Source organism: Sus scrofa, chromosome 7, assembly GCF_054392235.1.
Source record: "Sus scrofa isolate SSC_HxYL_T2T_F1_AM1 chromosome 7, Sscrofa_HxYL_maternal_Yorkshire_Landrace_v2.0, whole genome shotgun sequence".
NCBI lineage: Eukaryota > Metazoa > Chordata > Mammalia > Artiodactyla > Suidae > Sus > Sus scrofa.
The window spans coordinates 36867280-36880493 of NC_139389.1; the positions used below are offsets into that span (position 1 = coordinate 36867280).

A 13214-nucleotide genomic window follows, 5' to 3' on the forward strand; every position below is an offset into this window, starting at 1 on the left:
CATTTCTGCAGAAAAGGCCATTGGTACTTTCACAGGGATTGCATTGAATCTGTAGGTTGCTTTGTGTGTCATCTTCATGATATTATCTTTCAATGTGTGAACCAAGGATTTCTTTCTGTTTTTTAGGTCTTTAATTTCTTTCAATAGTGCTTTGCAGTTTGCAGCATATGTGTCATTCACCTCTTGGGCTGAATTTATTCTTGGGCGTTTTATCCTTTTGAATGCTGTTGTAAATGAAATGTTTTCTTCATTCCCTTTTCTGTTTGTTCATTGCTAGCGTTGGAACTACAACTGATTTCTTTGTGTAGTTGTATCCAGCAACTCTGCTGAATTCATTTATTAGTTCTAATAGTTTTTTTAAATGGATTCTTTAGGAATTGTTTGTATATAAGACCATGACATCTGTGAATAGGTATAGTTTTGCCTTTTCATTTCCATTTGGATGCCTTTTGTTTCTTGCTAATTGCTCTGACTAGTAGGAGTCCCAGTGCATGGTGAATAGCGGTGGTGAAAGCAGGCATCCTTGTCTTGCTCTTGATCTTGGGGGAAGGAAGACCTTCAGTCTTTCGCCATGAGTGTGATGTTAGCTATAGTTTTTCATAAATGCTCTTTACTAAGTCAAGGGAACTTCCTTCTATTCTGTATGTTTAACCATGAAAATGTATCGGATATTTTCAGACGTTTTTCAGCAGCTGAAATAGTCATGTGGTTTTTGTCCTTTGTTTTATTAATGTGAAACCATGCTGAGGGGGAGATGCCACACACAAAGGCCACTTACTGTAGGGTCCCTTCATAGGAGATGCCCAGCATGGACAGTTCAGGGCCAGGAGGGCCTCCTGCAGGAGTGGGCTTTCACTGAGGACATGAGCTGCCCCATGGCTATTGCACAACACTGTGAATGTACTAACTTCATATTATGTGAATAATATATTTTACCTCAATGAAGTAGCCAGGACTTTTCAAACCCTGTTACCACCTAGAATTTATGCTTTGTGAGTTATTCTCATCTTTATTTCATATTATTTACCAGTGTTTAAATAATGCATTAAACATATTCCTAAATTTAAACACATAAAAATCATTATTCACCTCACAGTAAAGGCCTTCCCTGAAAGAAATCAAAGAGTTTCAACTGAATTTCAAGTAACAAGAAAAATAAGAAGGCAAAGAAAAATTCTGAGGATGGCACACAGGCCCCGCCATCCCCAGAATCAGCCTGAGGTCTGCACACCTCTGCACCTCCCTCTCCCCAGCCTCGGCTTTCTCTCCCAGCACTTTTGGTTCTCAGGGGTGACTACTGGCAGGAACCGAGTGGGGTGCAGCCAACGGGTCACAGCGTTCGGCACATTTGCACAAGGTCGGACAAAATAGAAAACTAGAAATAAAGAGCTGTGGCTTCAAATTATTCTGTGCCCACTGACAGAAAAGCACTTGACTCATTTCTACACAATAAGAAAGAAAAACTAAGGAGAAAAAGCATCCGCAGATCACAACAGGTGCTAAGCTACTGTGGCATGTATTACAGGGGATATGTTCAGCTAGTCTGTGGCAGCAATTATTACTATATATTAAGCTCTGTAAGAATTAAAGATATGCCATACGTGACAACTTTACTAAAAAGGGGTACAGCATGCTCTTAGAGGCGCCACTGAAAATCTGCAACATGGAATTTCACGTGTATCTTTTCACGAGAAAAAAAAAATCTCCTCAGAGAAATAAAAGTACTGAAGATCATTTAGAGATTTTATTCTCAATATTTTGAATGTATATTCTCCTTAAAAATTCAAATCGAGATATTAATATTTCATCACAAAACCAGTTTAAGCAAAAACAAAGCAAAAAACAACAACAACAAAAAAAAACCCAAAAAACCCAGGATTCTTTGGGGTTTTTGTTATTTGGGGGTTTTTTGGTTTTGTTTTTGTTTTTGTTTTTTCTGTCTTTTTAGGGCTACACCCGCAGCATATGGAGATTCCCAGGCTAGGTGTTGAATCTGAGCTGTAGCCGCCAGCCTACACCACAGCCACAGCAACGCCAGATCCAAGCCACATCTGCGATCTACATTACAGCTCACAGCAATGCCGAATCCTTAACCCACTGAGGGAGGCCAGGGATTGAACCTGTGTCATCATGGATACTAGTCAGATTCATTAGCCACAGAGCCACGATGGGAACTCCAAAAACCAGGATTCTTTAATGAGGCAGGAACTGCTGACAAATATGGTTAATGGAACAACTAAAAAAAGCACTGGAACAATTATTACCTCACTGGAAATTTTTAAAAGAAATTGAGCTTAAAATACACACTAGTATTTTAAGGAGAAAAAGGGAAGGTGACAATAAAAAGGTGGCCAGTATCTCACAGACGTATTTATTCATTTGGTCACTGGCTTGGACTGCTGAGAGAGAATTTTCCAGGGTCTTAAATCTCTGAGCGTTTTACAAGCAGAGAACATAATGGCCTTCACAGCTGCCTCAAGAGACACAGAACCTCCCAATGAATGAACTGCAGACACGCCCCCATCCTGGATGGAAGCGCCAGACTGCACACGCAGGGCCGCTCTCCTCCCGCAGAGCCCGGCACAGACCGCAGCCCCAGCCTGCGTCAAGCTGCCCTGGGGGAGCTGGGCTCAGGAGGATGCCCAGAAGAGGCTGACATTCTGCTCCTGCCATCAGCTACGAGACCTCAGCAAGCAGGGCACCACCTCAGGCCTTTCAGTTCTGAGCACAGACCAGACACTACGGTAGATGCACCATCAACAGGGTAATAGCCTAGGTTGCTGTTTTTAAAGTGATTCTTTATGAGGTTTCCATCAACAGATGAATGGATAAAGGAGTAGTATGTGTACACATAATATTCTAGAATATTAGCCATAGAAAAGAATGAAAATGTGCCATTTGTGACAATATGGATATACCCAGAAATACTGTACTTACTGAAGTTAAGTCAGAGAAAGAGAAAAACTGTACGATTTCACTTAATATGTGGAATTTTAAAAAAATGAACCAACAAAACTGAACAGAAATATAGTCAGAGAAGAAGTAGATGTTTCCTGGAACGGAGGGCATGGGGAAACAAGAGAAACAGGGAGATGAAGAGGTATAAACTTTCAGTTACAAAATAAATGAGTCACAGGTACGAAATGTACAGTGTGCAGAATATAATCAAACTATGTAATATCTTTGTATGGTGACAGATGGTAATGAGCATCATTTTGAAATAAATAGAAATATCTTGGAGTTCTCATCGTGGCGCAGTAGAAATGAATCCGACTTGGAACCATGAGGTTGTGGGTTCCATCCCTGACCTTGCTCAGTGGGTTAAGGATCCGGTGTGACCATGCCCTGTGGTGTAGACCGCAGATGTGGCATGGATCTGGCATTGCTGTGGCTGTGGTGCAGGCCGGCAGCAACAGCTCTGATTCGACCCCTAGCCTGGGAACCTCCATATGCTGCGGGTGCGGCCCTAAAAAGACAAAAGACCAAAAGAAAAAGAAAAAGAAAAAAGAAATATCTCTCTTGTGTACCAAGGATGTAGCACAGAGTTATAGATCAATTATACACCAAAAACAAACCAATCAACCAACCAACAAACTCACAGAAAAAAGGATCAGATTTGTGGTTTTCAGAAGTGGAGTTGGGGGAACAGAAACTGGATGATGAAAGCAGTCAAAAGGCAGAAATTCCCAGTTATGTGACAAATAATTACTAAGGATGTAATGTAGAACATGATAAATATAGTTAACACTGCAGTAAGTTATATATGAAAGTTAAGAGAGTAAGTCCTGAATTTTCATTATAGGAAAATTTTCTAATTTAAAAATTCTGTATAACAAGACTTACTTGAAGGTCTCACTAAAACCAGAGGAAAAGATGGAGCAAAGTCACGCAGTGTGGTCATGGTGTGATGGAGGCAGAAGTGAATTCTGCTGGGTTAGGGAGGGATTACCTTTTTTGTGTGTCTTTATCAAGCCCACCCTCTCTGACGGGTTCCTCTCTCCTCTTCCCACATAAAGGCTCGGGTCTCCTCCAGCCCAAACATATAAACACACCCACAAGGTTCCCAGTGATACAGGGACACCCATTTCCCTGGCAGCTTCTCTGAAACATGCTCCCTGGCTGCAAATCCAATCCACTGTTTCATTCATTCTTTTTTTTTTTTTTTTTTTGTCTTTTGTTGTTGCTATCTCTTGGGCCGCTTCCGCGGCATATGGAGGTTCCCAGGCTAGGGGTTGAATCGGAGCTGTAGCCACTGGCCTACGCCAGAGCCACAGCAACGCTGGATCCGAGCCGCATCTGCAACCTACACCACAGCTCACGGCAACGCCGGATCCTTAACCCACTGAGCAAGGGCAGGGACCGAACCCGCGACCCCATGGTTCCTAGTCGGATTCGTTAACCACTGCACCACGACGGGAACTCCTGTTTCATTCATTCTTTATGTTTTCTTGTTTCCTTTTTTTTTTTTTTTTTTTTTTTTTGCCTGCACCTGTGGCATGTGGAAGTTGCCTGTCCAGGGATCGAACTCACCAGAGCCACACAGCGGTGACAACTGTATTCTTAACCTGCTGAGGTAGGAGGGCCTCCTCATTCACCTTTTAAGTGACTGCGATCGTGTGATCTTGCTGTGGTTTCCACAGCCACACTGACACCTCTCAGCAAATCTGGTCGCCTCTCCTCAATCCTAATCCCACCTCGTCTGTGCCGAAGGAGCCGGTGGGCCACACCCTCCCCTCAGAACCGTCCCCTGCCCTTCCTAGCACTGTGCCTCCTTGCTCTCCCCCATCCTCACTGATGCACTTCCTCCTCCTGCCTGACCCAGGGAAGCGCTACCCAGCTCCCATCCTGAGTGGTGGCCTTTGCTTCTCATGCCCTCTCCCCACAGAAGATCAGGACAGTCCGCTCCAACACAGCCTGGGGCTGGGGACAGAAATCACGGAGGAGGAAGGCCTGGCTTCCACTTCTGCTCCCACTTAGCAGCTGTGTGCCCCTAGGCACCTGCGTCCTACAGCCCATAACCCGCGACGAGCTCTCTTCCATCCCTGGCAACCCCACAGTTACACAATTCTAACCGAAGGAGTATCAGATGCCTAGGCGTAACCTCTCTAAGGCACTACAGGTCCACAGCCTGTCTGCCACTTAACCGTCCCAGCTCTAACCCGAATCTCTCCAACCGACGGCTTCTTTTTAGTTTCCTGTTTGTGTTGATGTCCAGGTGCCATCAGGATCTTGAGCTCAAGACCCTAATAAACCTCTGCACTTCCTGCTTTCCTTCCTGACACCACCGCCCCACACCCCTCCGTGGCCTTATTCAAAGAGCCTCTCTTCCAGAAGGTGCTCCAGGACCCCCATCTTCAGAAGAGCCCAGATGGTCCATTTGTGCCTCTCTCCTGCGCTGGCACACATTCCCTCTAGGCTCTGCGGGAGCAGGGTCTACACCTGACTTTGCCTTGCATCGCTAACAGCCCGGTGAGCACTGCCTTCCCAGAGGACCGACCACCACAGGGCTGGAACTGAATCAGCTACACTCACACTAAGCTCTGGAGACAGTGGGAACAGTGGCATTTTCTAGGGTGAAGACTTTCTCCAAGAAAGAAAGAATTAATGATACATAATGATTTAGATCATACATTCTCCAGCTCTAAAATGTATGTTGTTCTGCTGAAGCTCAGGGAGCAGAAGTGCCTTGAACTCCATAAAAATCCAGGCCACTCACTGAGCACACCAAAGACGGCATCTCTACAAGGTCACACATTTTTTAAAAGCATATCTACTAAAAGACATATTCTTAGATATTTGGTTTTACATTTGAGCATTTTTTTTTTTTTAATCTACACTGTCTACCAGACAAAGTTTTTTTGTTTTTCATTTTTGACCGCACCACAGCATATGGAGTTCCCGGGCCAGGGATCAGATCCAAGCTGCAGCTGTGGCAATGCCAGATCCCCAACCCCGTGCTGGGCCAGGGATCGAACCTGCATGCCAGCACGCCAGACGCCAACCACAGTGGGAACTCCAAGACAAAGTATTTTGATCAACTGTTTGACCTAATGAACTGGCCTCAGAAGTGTGGACCTGATACAGTAAATAACGACGTTCAGCCAGGTCACACTGTGTTATCCTCTGCTTTTAACTTACATGCAGAACCAGAAGTTTCCAAAATGAAATATGACGTCATTAACTTTCAGCTTCATTGATAAGCTTCAACGCATTCCTCTAAGATCTTATTTTTTATAATGCACTCCATTGAGATAGTAAAATAAATTGAGAGGAAAAAAAGGTTTTCAGCTTCTTTACTACTAAGAAGAAAAATGCAGCCTCACAAATGAACTAGAAATTCCAAGGTGTCTAAACCAGAAAAGCTAGAGCTTTAGCTGAATTAATCTACCAGATGGGTGTCTGGGCCGAGGCCTGACAAGGGATATGTGAGAAAGAGCCCCCCTACCTGGGCGATCCCGGTGGGGGAGATCTTATAGGCCTGCAGCTTCTGCCTCAGTAGCTCGGGGTCACTGTGGCGGAATGGACACCCTGAAACAATAACCAGCATGGTTAGTTACCGACGGAACACAAGAGCACACGCGAGGCTATCTAAACACCCCTTCACTGTCTAACGTCTTATCAATCAGAGTTACCTGCCCATGGTCCTTACCTAATGATTCAGCTGTGCAGCTCTCAGGGCACTACGGGCTTGAGAGCTCCATGAAACATCCCAGTACCTGCAGCCCAGGCTGCCCCTTCACCGGGAGGAAGAGATAGTGGGGTTTAAATTTATTTTTTAAAATTAATTATTAACTAATTTTAAAGTTTTACCAAAATATAGTTGATTTATAATGTTGTGATCCTTTCTGTTGTACAACAAAATGATTCAGTTATACGTGTACACACATCCTTTCTCTTTCAGATTCTTTCCCCATGTAGGTCATCGCAGAATACTGGGTAGAGGTCCCTCTGCTGTACAGCAGGTCCCCACTGGCCAGTCATTCGACATAACTCAGTGTGCATATGCCAATATCAAGTCCCCAGTCCATCCATTCCCACATGTCCCCTTTGGTAATCTTGAGTTTTTCAAAGTCTGTGAGTCTGTTTCTGTTCTACAAGTAAGTTCATTTGTATTCTCTTTTAAAAATTCCACATAAGCAATAGCATATGTTTGTCTTTCACTGTCTAACTTCACTTAGTATGATAGTTTCTAGGTCCATTCATGTTGCTGAAAATGTCATGATTTCATTCTTTTTTATGGCTGAGTAATATTCCATTGCATATATGTACCACATCTTCTTTATCCACTCCTCTGTTGATGGACACTTAGGTTGGTTTCATGTCTTGACTGTTTTGAATAGTGCTGCTATGAACAGAGGGGTGCATGTATCTTTTCAAATTAGAATTTCCTCTGGATAGATGCCCAGGAGTGGGATTGGTAGATTGCATGGGATTGTATGATAGTTCTATTTTTAGTTTTTTTGAGGCAGCTTCATAATGTTTTCCATAATGGTTGTACCATTTTACATTCCCACCAACAGTGTAGGAGGGTTCCCTTTTCTCCACACCCTTTCCAGCACTGTATTTTTTTTTTTTTTAATATGGAATCCTTCACCAATTTGCACGTCATCTTTGTGTAGGGGCAATGCTAATCTTCTCTGAATTGTTCCAATTTTAGTATATGTGCTGCTGGCTGAAGTGAGCACCAGAATTTATTGTTTAACCATGCTACTTGCTAACAAGAAGAGATAAATACAAAGTAGCTAAAAAACAGTTCATCTAAAAACCTTATACAATCTTTTTTTCTAGTTTAAAAAATTATATAAAGGCATAGGAGAGAAGGAAGATAGATTATGTAAACAAAAAGAAAAACATGCAAACTCTAGGAAATATAAAAAAATTCACACAATTTTCAATTTTAAGTTTATGCTCATTACCCATAGAGCAGAATCCACATAAATTTAGAGGGATCCTGGATGGGCACGGGATGAACAAATGGGAAGTGGTTTCACAGAAAAACACCTTACACTAGGTACATGCCATCTCTATTTCAAGAGAAAAACAGACTCCTAAAAACATTTGCATAAATAAAAACACAGAAAAACTGTACTGTAAAAGCTGCAATAAGGCCAAAATCTAGAAAAATTTAGATATTTTAATAAGAAACTACAATGGTAGGTCAAAATTCTTTTTTTTTTTTTTTTTTTTTTTTTTGCCATTTTCTTGGGTTGCTCCCACGGCATATGGAGGTTCCCAGGCTAGGGGTCGAATCGGAGCTGTAACCGCCAGCCTACGCCAGTGCCACAGCAACGCGGGATCCGAGCTGCATCTGCAACCTACACCACAGCCCACAGCAACACTGAATCCTTAACCCACTGAGCAAGGCCAGGGATCAAACCCGTAACTTCATGGTTTCTAGTCAGATTCATTAACCACTGAGCCATGACGGGAACTTCCAAAATTCTTAACTTAAAATTTAATACAGGAGGCTAGGTTATGCCTTTTTCAGCTATACAGATGATGAATCTGTAAGTTAATTAGAAACAACTGTGCATTTTTAATGAAATCAACAGAAAATTGGTTGCAGAAAAAATAATGGCACAGAGCCGAGATGCTAAACAAATGTGTTTACCAACATTGTTAACTATGAATAAAAGCATCCATGGTAAAAATGGATTCCTATAAATTATGAAATTTACAAATTTCATAGTACCCAGTTTATTAAGATCAGAGCTATAATACTTGCAGCTTGAGGAAATGTGCTGAAAAGCTGTACAGCACATGGTCAAGAGTATGGATCTGCTGTGTCTCAACCTCAGGTACCAGCTACACACTGGGGACCCTGGCATGTCCTGCATCTTGTTGACTCAGCTTCACTCTGTCAAGTGTGGGAAATAATCACTCACAGAGCTCCTGTGAGTGTGTAACATACAGCTCTTACATGCCCCCAGCACATAGGAAGAGCTCAACATGGGTTAGCTAACACAGTATTTTTCTAAAAAGAGTCTGATAATGAAATTGCTAAAGACCCATGAGAAGGAAATGAGGCTCAGCTAAGCCCGGAATTACTGAAGGACATCAAAAAAAAAAAGGCAGATTGTCCACATTACAGTTGACATCATGGCTCTACCTATCTGAAAAGGGTCAGAAAGGGCAAAGACAAGAAGAAACGAAGACTGACAAAAAGCCAAATATCACAAAGTCTTTCAAAGCCGTGTTCACGGTAAGAAAAAAACAGAAGGAACAGATGGCTTCAGGGTTGGAGCTGGTGTTATTGTGACAATGACAGAAAGGAAACTGAGTCCAGCTCCTCCTACCATGTTTCCGCTTCCAACCCAAAGGAGTTGACTTCAGAAGCGGAAAGGATGAACTCTCAAGTAACTGAAAATGAAGTGAGTGCAGATGCAGCTAACACTGTAACGTTACCGTTGAGTGTTTAATAGAGCTTTTCAGCACGCACTTGTGGAGGAGATGGATAAACAGTCCAGAATACAGTCACACCCACCTTGAGTCATGACCAACCATGCCAGGCATTGCCTTTAATGAAACAGTGTTTACCTAGGGGACCACAAAGCTTTGCAAACCACACCAACCTAACAGACACTTCTCTGGCATATAATGAGCTCCATCCCAACAAGTAAACAGCTGAACAGACTGAAAAATCTGCCCCAGGAACTGGAGAGAAGGGTAGATCCAGAGGGCCACACCCAAGCAGAGCAGAATCCTGTACAGGAGCCAGTACACGGGATGGGGGGTAGGGGGGAAGCTAACCTGTAAATGACACAGTTCAGACTATGGGAAAGTCTGAGAGTTAAAAACTTCAGGGAGACTCAACAGAGGAGGCCCATACTCTACAGTGTACAGGGGATCTACCAGGTGCTCACAGCAGATAAAAGAAACCCTCATGCTTCTGGCCTGGCGATGAGAAAGGTACCAGTTTAAGTGTTCTGGGGCACTCTGTTCTTCTGAGCAAGGCTGCCCCAGGAGACACTACTGACCAGAGCCTAGGCTGCTGGGCTTTATCAGAGCCTAACCCCTTCTGCAGAAAGGGAAATGCCCAACTACGGGCTCCTCTGGCCATTCTGTCCCACCAACAGGGAATATGAGAACCACTGTGGAAGTTTACGGCCACAACCACAGGCTCACTGACACACTGAGACCTATCACAGGACTACAGACACCCCCTCCGGCTCACCACCACTTGCTCACACTGCAGGCACACCCTGGATGCCATGCTTACCTTTCAACAAAAAGGTACAGTGTGAAGAGCCTGAACAAGTGTGAGAACCAGAGCCAGGAATGGCAAGGATGCTGGAATCATCAGACTGGGAATTTAAATTAAATTAACTATGATTGATATGCTGACTCTACTGGAAAAAGTAGACAACATGCAAATGTGTAATGTAAGCAGACACAGGAATTCTAAGAAAGAAGCAAAAAGAGATGCCAGGCATCAGAACACTGTAACAGAAATGAAGAATGCCTTTGAGGGCTTATTAGAAGAGAACTGGGCAGAGGACCTCTGAGCTTGAGGATAGGCCAATAGAAACTTCCAAAACCAAAAAAACCCCCAAAACTTTGAAAAAAACCAACAGCAGAATAGCCACGAACTGTGAACTATGAAAGGTGTAACATATGAGAATGGAAATACCAGAAAAAAGAGCAAGAAAGGAACAGAAGCAATAATGATAGAGAATTTCCCCTAAGTTAATGTCAGACACCAAACTGCAAAACCAAGAAGCTCAGAGAACAACAAGCAGGGTAAACGCCAAAAAAAAAAAAAAAAAACAAAAAAAAAAACAAAAAAAAAAACAGCTAGGCGGATCATATTCATACTTCAGAAAACCAAAACCAAAGAATCTTGAAAAAAGCCATAAAGGAAAACACCTTACCTACAGAGGAGTTAGGAAAACAATTACAGCTAACTTATCTTCCTCAGAAACTGCAAGCAACAGACTGGAATGAAATGTTTAAAATGTTGAGAGAGAGGGGAAAAAAAAAAAAAATCCCTGAAACCTAGAATTCTGTACCCTATGAAATTCTCTTTCCAAAAAGGAGGAGAAATAAGAACTTTCTCAAACAAAAATTGAGGTAATCTGTTGCCAGAACTGCAGGGCAAGAAACATTAAAAGAAGTTGTTCAGAAAGAAGTAAAATGATATAAAACCAGAAATTCAGATGTACCCAAAGAAAATTTGAATATCAGAAAATGATAAAAAAAAAAGGAAATACAAAACTTTTATTTTTCTTATTCTTAACTGAGCTAACAGAACAGTTTGTTCAAAAGAATGGCAACAATGTATTCTATCATGTATGTTTATGCACATACCTGTGTATGTATAAATGAAATTAATGACAGACTGATACAAGGGAATTAGAAATATTCATTACTTGGAGTTCCCATCCTGGCTCAGTGGTTAAGGAATCTGACTAGGGGAGTTCCCGTCGTGGCGCAGTGGTTAACGAATCCAACTAGGAACCACGAGGTTGCAGGTTTGGTCCCTGCCCTTGCTCAGTGGGTTAACGATCTGGCGTTGCCCTGAGCTGTGGTGTAGGTTGCAGACGCGGCTCGGATCCAGCGTTGCTGTGGCTCTGGCGTAGGCCGGTGGCCACAGCTCCGATTCGACCCCTAGCCTGGGAACCTCCATATGCTGCGGGAGCGGCCCAAAGAAATAGCAAAAAGACAAAAAAAAAAAAAAAGGAATCTGACTAGGAACCATGAGGTTGAGGGTTCGATCCCTGGCCTTGCTCAGTGGGTTAAGGATCTGGCATTGCCATGAGCTGTGGTGTAGGTTGAAGATGCGACTCGGATCCTGAGTTGCTGTGGCTCTGGCACAGGCCGGTGGCTACAGCTCCGATTAGACCCCCTAGCCTGGGAACCTGAAGAAAAAAAGAAAAAAAAAAAAGAAAAGAAATATTCATTACTATAGGTACCTGCATTACCTGTGATGTGGGAATTTGAAGAAAGACTTGGATTATCTAGAGTGAAAATTCTTTAAAAAGTAAAACTAATTAACAAAGTAACAAAGAGAAGTAGTAACAAAGAGAAGTATAGCAGATATGCTAAGAGAGAAGAAAAAAAAATGGAATCCTATGCAATGCTCAGTTAAAACTGTAAAAGTCAGAAAAGGTATGAAGATAAAAATAGAAACGAAGAATAAGGGGAACAAATAAAAAAACAGCAACAAATACAGCAGGTATTAAGCCAACTATATCAATGATTAAACATCAGTACACACCAATTAAACACAAAGATCATCAAGTCTCGCTGTATGTTGTGTATTAGAAAGTCATCGAAGTAAAGGGACAGAGAAAGACACACCATGCTAACATAAATCAAAGCAGGTGGGAGTAGCTCTGTGCATTCAGACTGAGCATGGAGGTTCATCCAGGATGAAAGAGAAGGGATGAAAGCTCCAAGAAGACATCACATCCCTAAGGTATAACATGTATGCATCTAACAACAGATCATCAACACGCACAAGGGAAAGCTGACAGACTTGCAAGGAGAACACAGATGCCCCTGCTGGAGACTCGAGCACCCTCTACCAAGGGACAGACCCCGCAGGCAGAGACTCAACCACACAGGTGAGTCAGGAGCACCGTCAATCAAGGACAGAATGGAGATCTCTTCCTGGCTACACCCAACAATGGCAGATGGCCCTCTGAGGTGGGTGAGGTTGACAATGGGGAAGGCTGGGCCATTGTGGGTTGGGGGCACCCAAGAACTCCCTACACCTCCTCCTCAGTATTGCTGTGGACCTAAAACTGCTCTAAATAAATAAGTAAATAAATAAAGCTTATTCATTTAAAAAAAAAAAAAAAGGAGAGATCAAGTGTCTAACAATACAAGCTCATTGAGTGTTTGCTAGAACAGCTGTCCCTCAGCATACTCAGGGGACTGGTTTCAGGACCTGGCGGGAATTCCAAAATCTGCAGGTGGGTACCCCAGTTCCATAGTAGTCCTCTGGGGTTTGAGGTTCTGCATCCTCACATTCAACCAATTTCAGACCATGTAGTACTGTACATATTTGCTGAAAAAAATCTGCATGCAAGATGGACCCACACAGTTCAAACCTGTGCAGTTCAAGAGTCAGCTGTATATATTATTTTCTAACTGATAGAGTTTAAATTTAAAATAAACAAATAGAATGGACTAGAGTAAATAAGATAAAATAAAAAGAGTAAGAAATATAAAACCCTGTCTTTAAGCTACTAAAGGTCAACTCAGTAAGT

At 42.7% G+C, this 13214-nt stretch overlaps 1 protein-coding gene and 1 non-coding gene across 4 annotated transcripts in view; both read right to left on the minus strand.

Moving 5' to 3' along the window:
• The window catches only part of PRIM2 (DNA primase subunit 2), a 357737-nt gene that overhangs the window by 26609 nt on the left and 317914 nt on the right, over positions 1–13214 (minus strand). For all 3 annotated transcript variants that reach the window (XM_021098097.2, XM_084966367.1, NM_001244164.1), the window contains 1 exon segment: positions 6446–6528. In XM_021098097.2, the coding sequence (XP_020953756.1) occupies positions 6446–6528 (83 nt within the window).
• Positions 7575–7685, minus strand: LOC146401498 (U6 spliceosomal RNA). Its single transcript, XR_014811747.1, has one exon. It is a non-coding gene; the product is annotated as a U6 spliceosomal RNA (small nuclear RNA).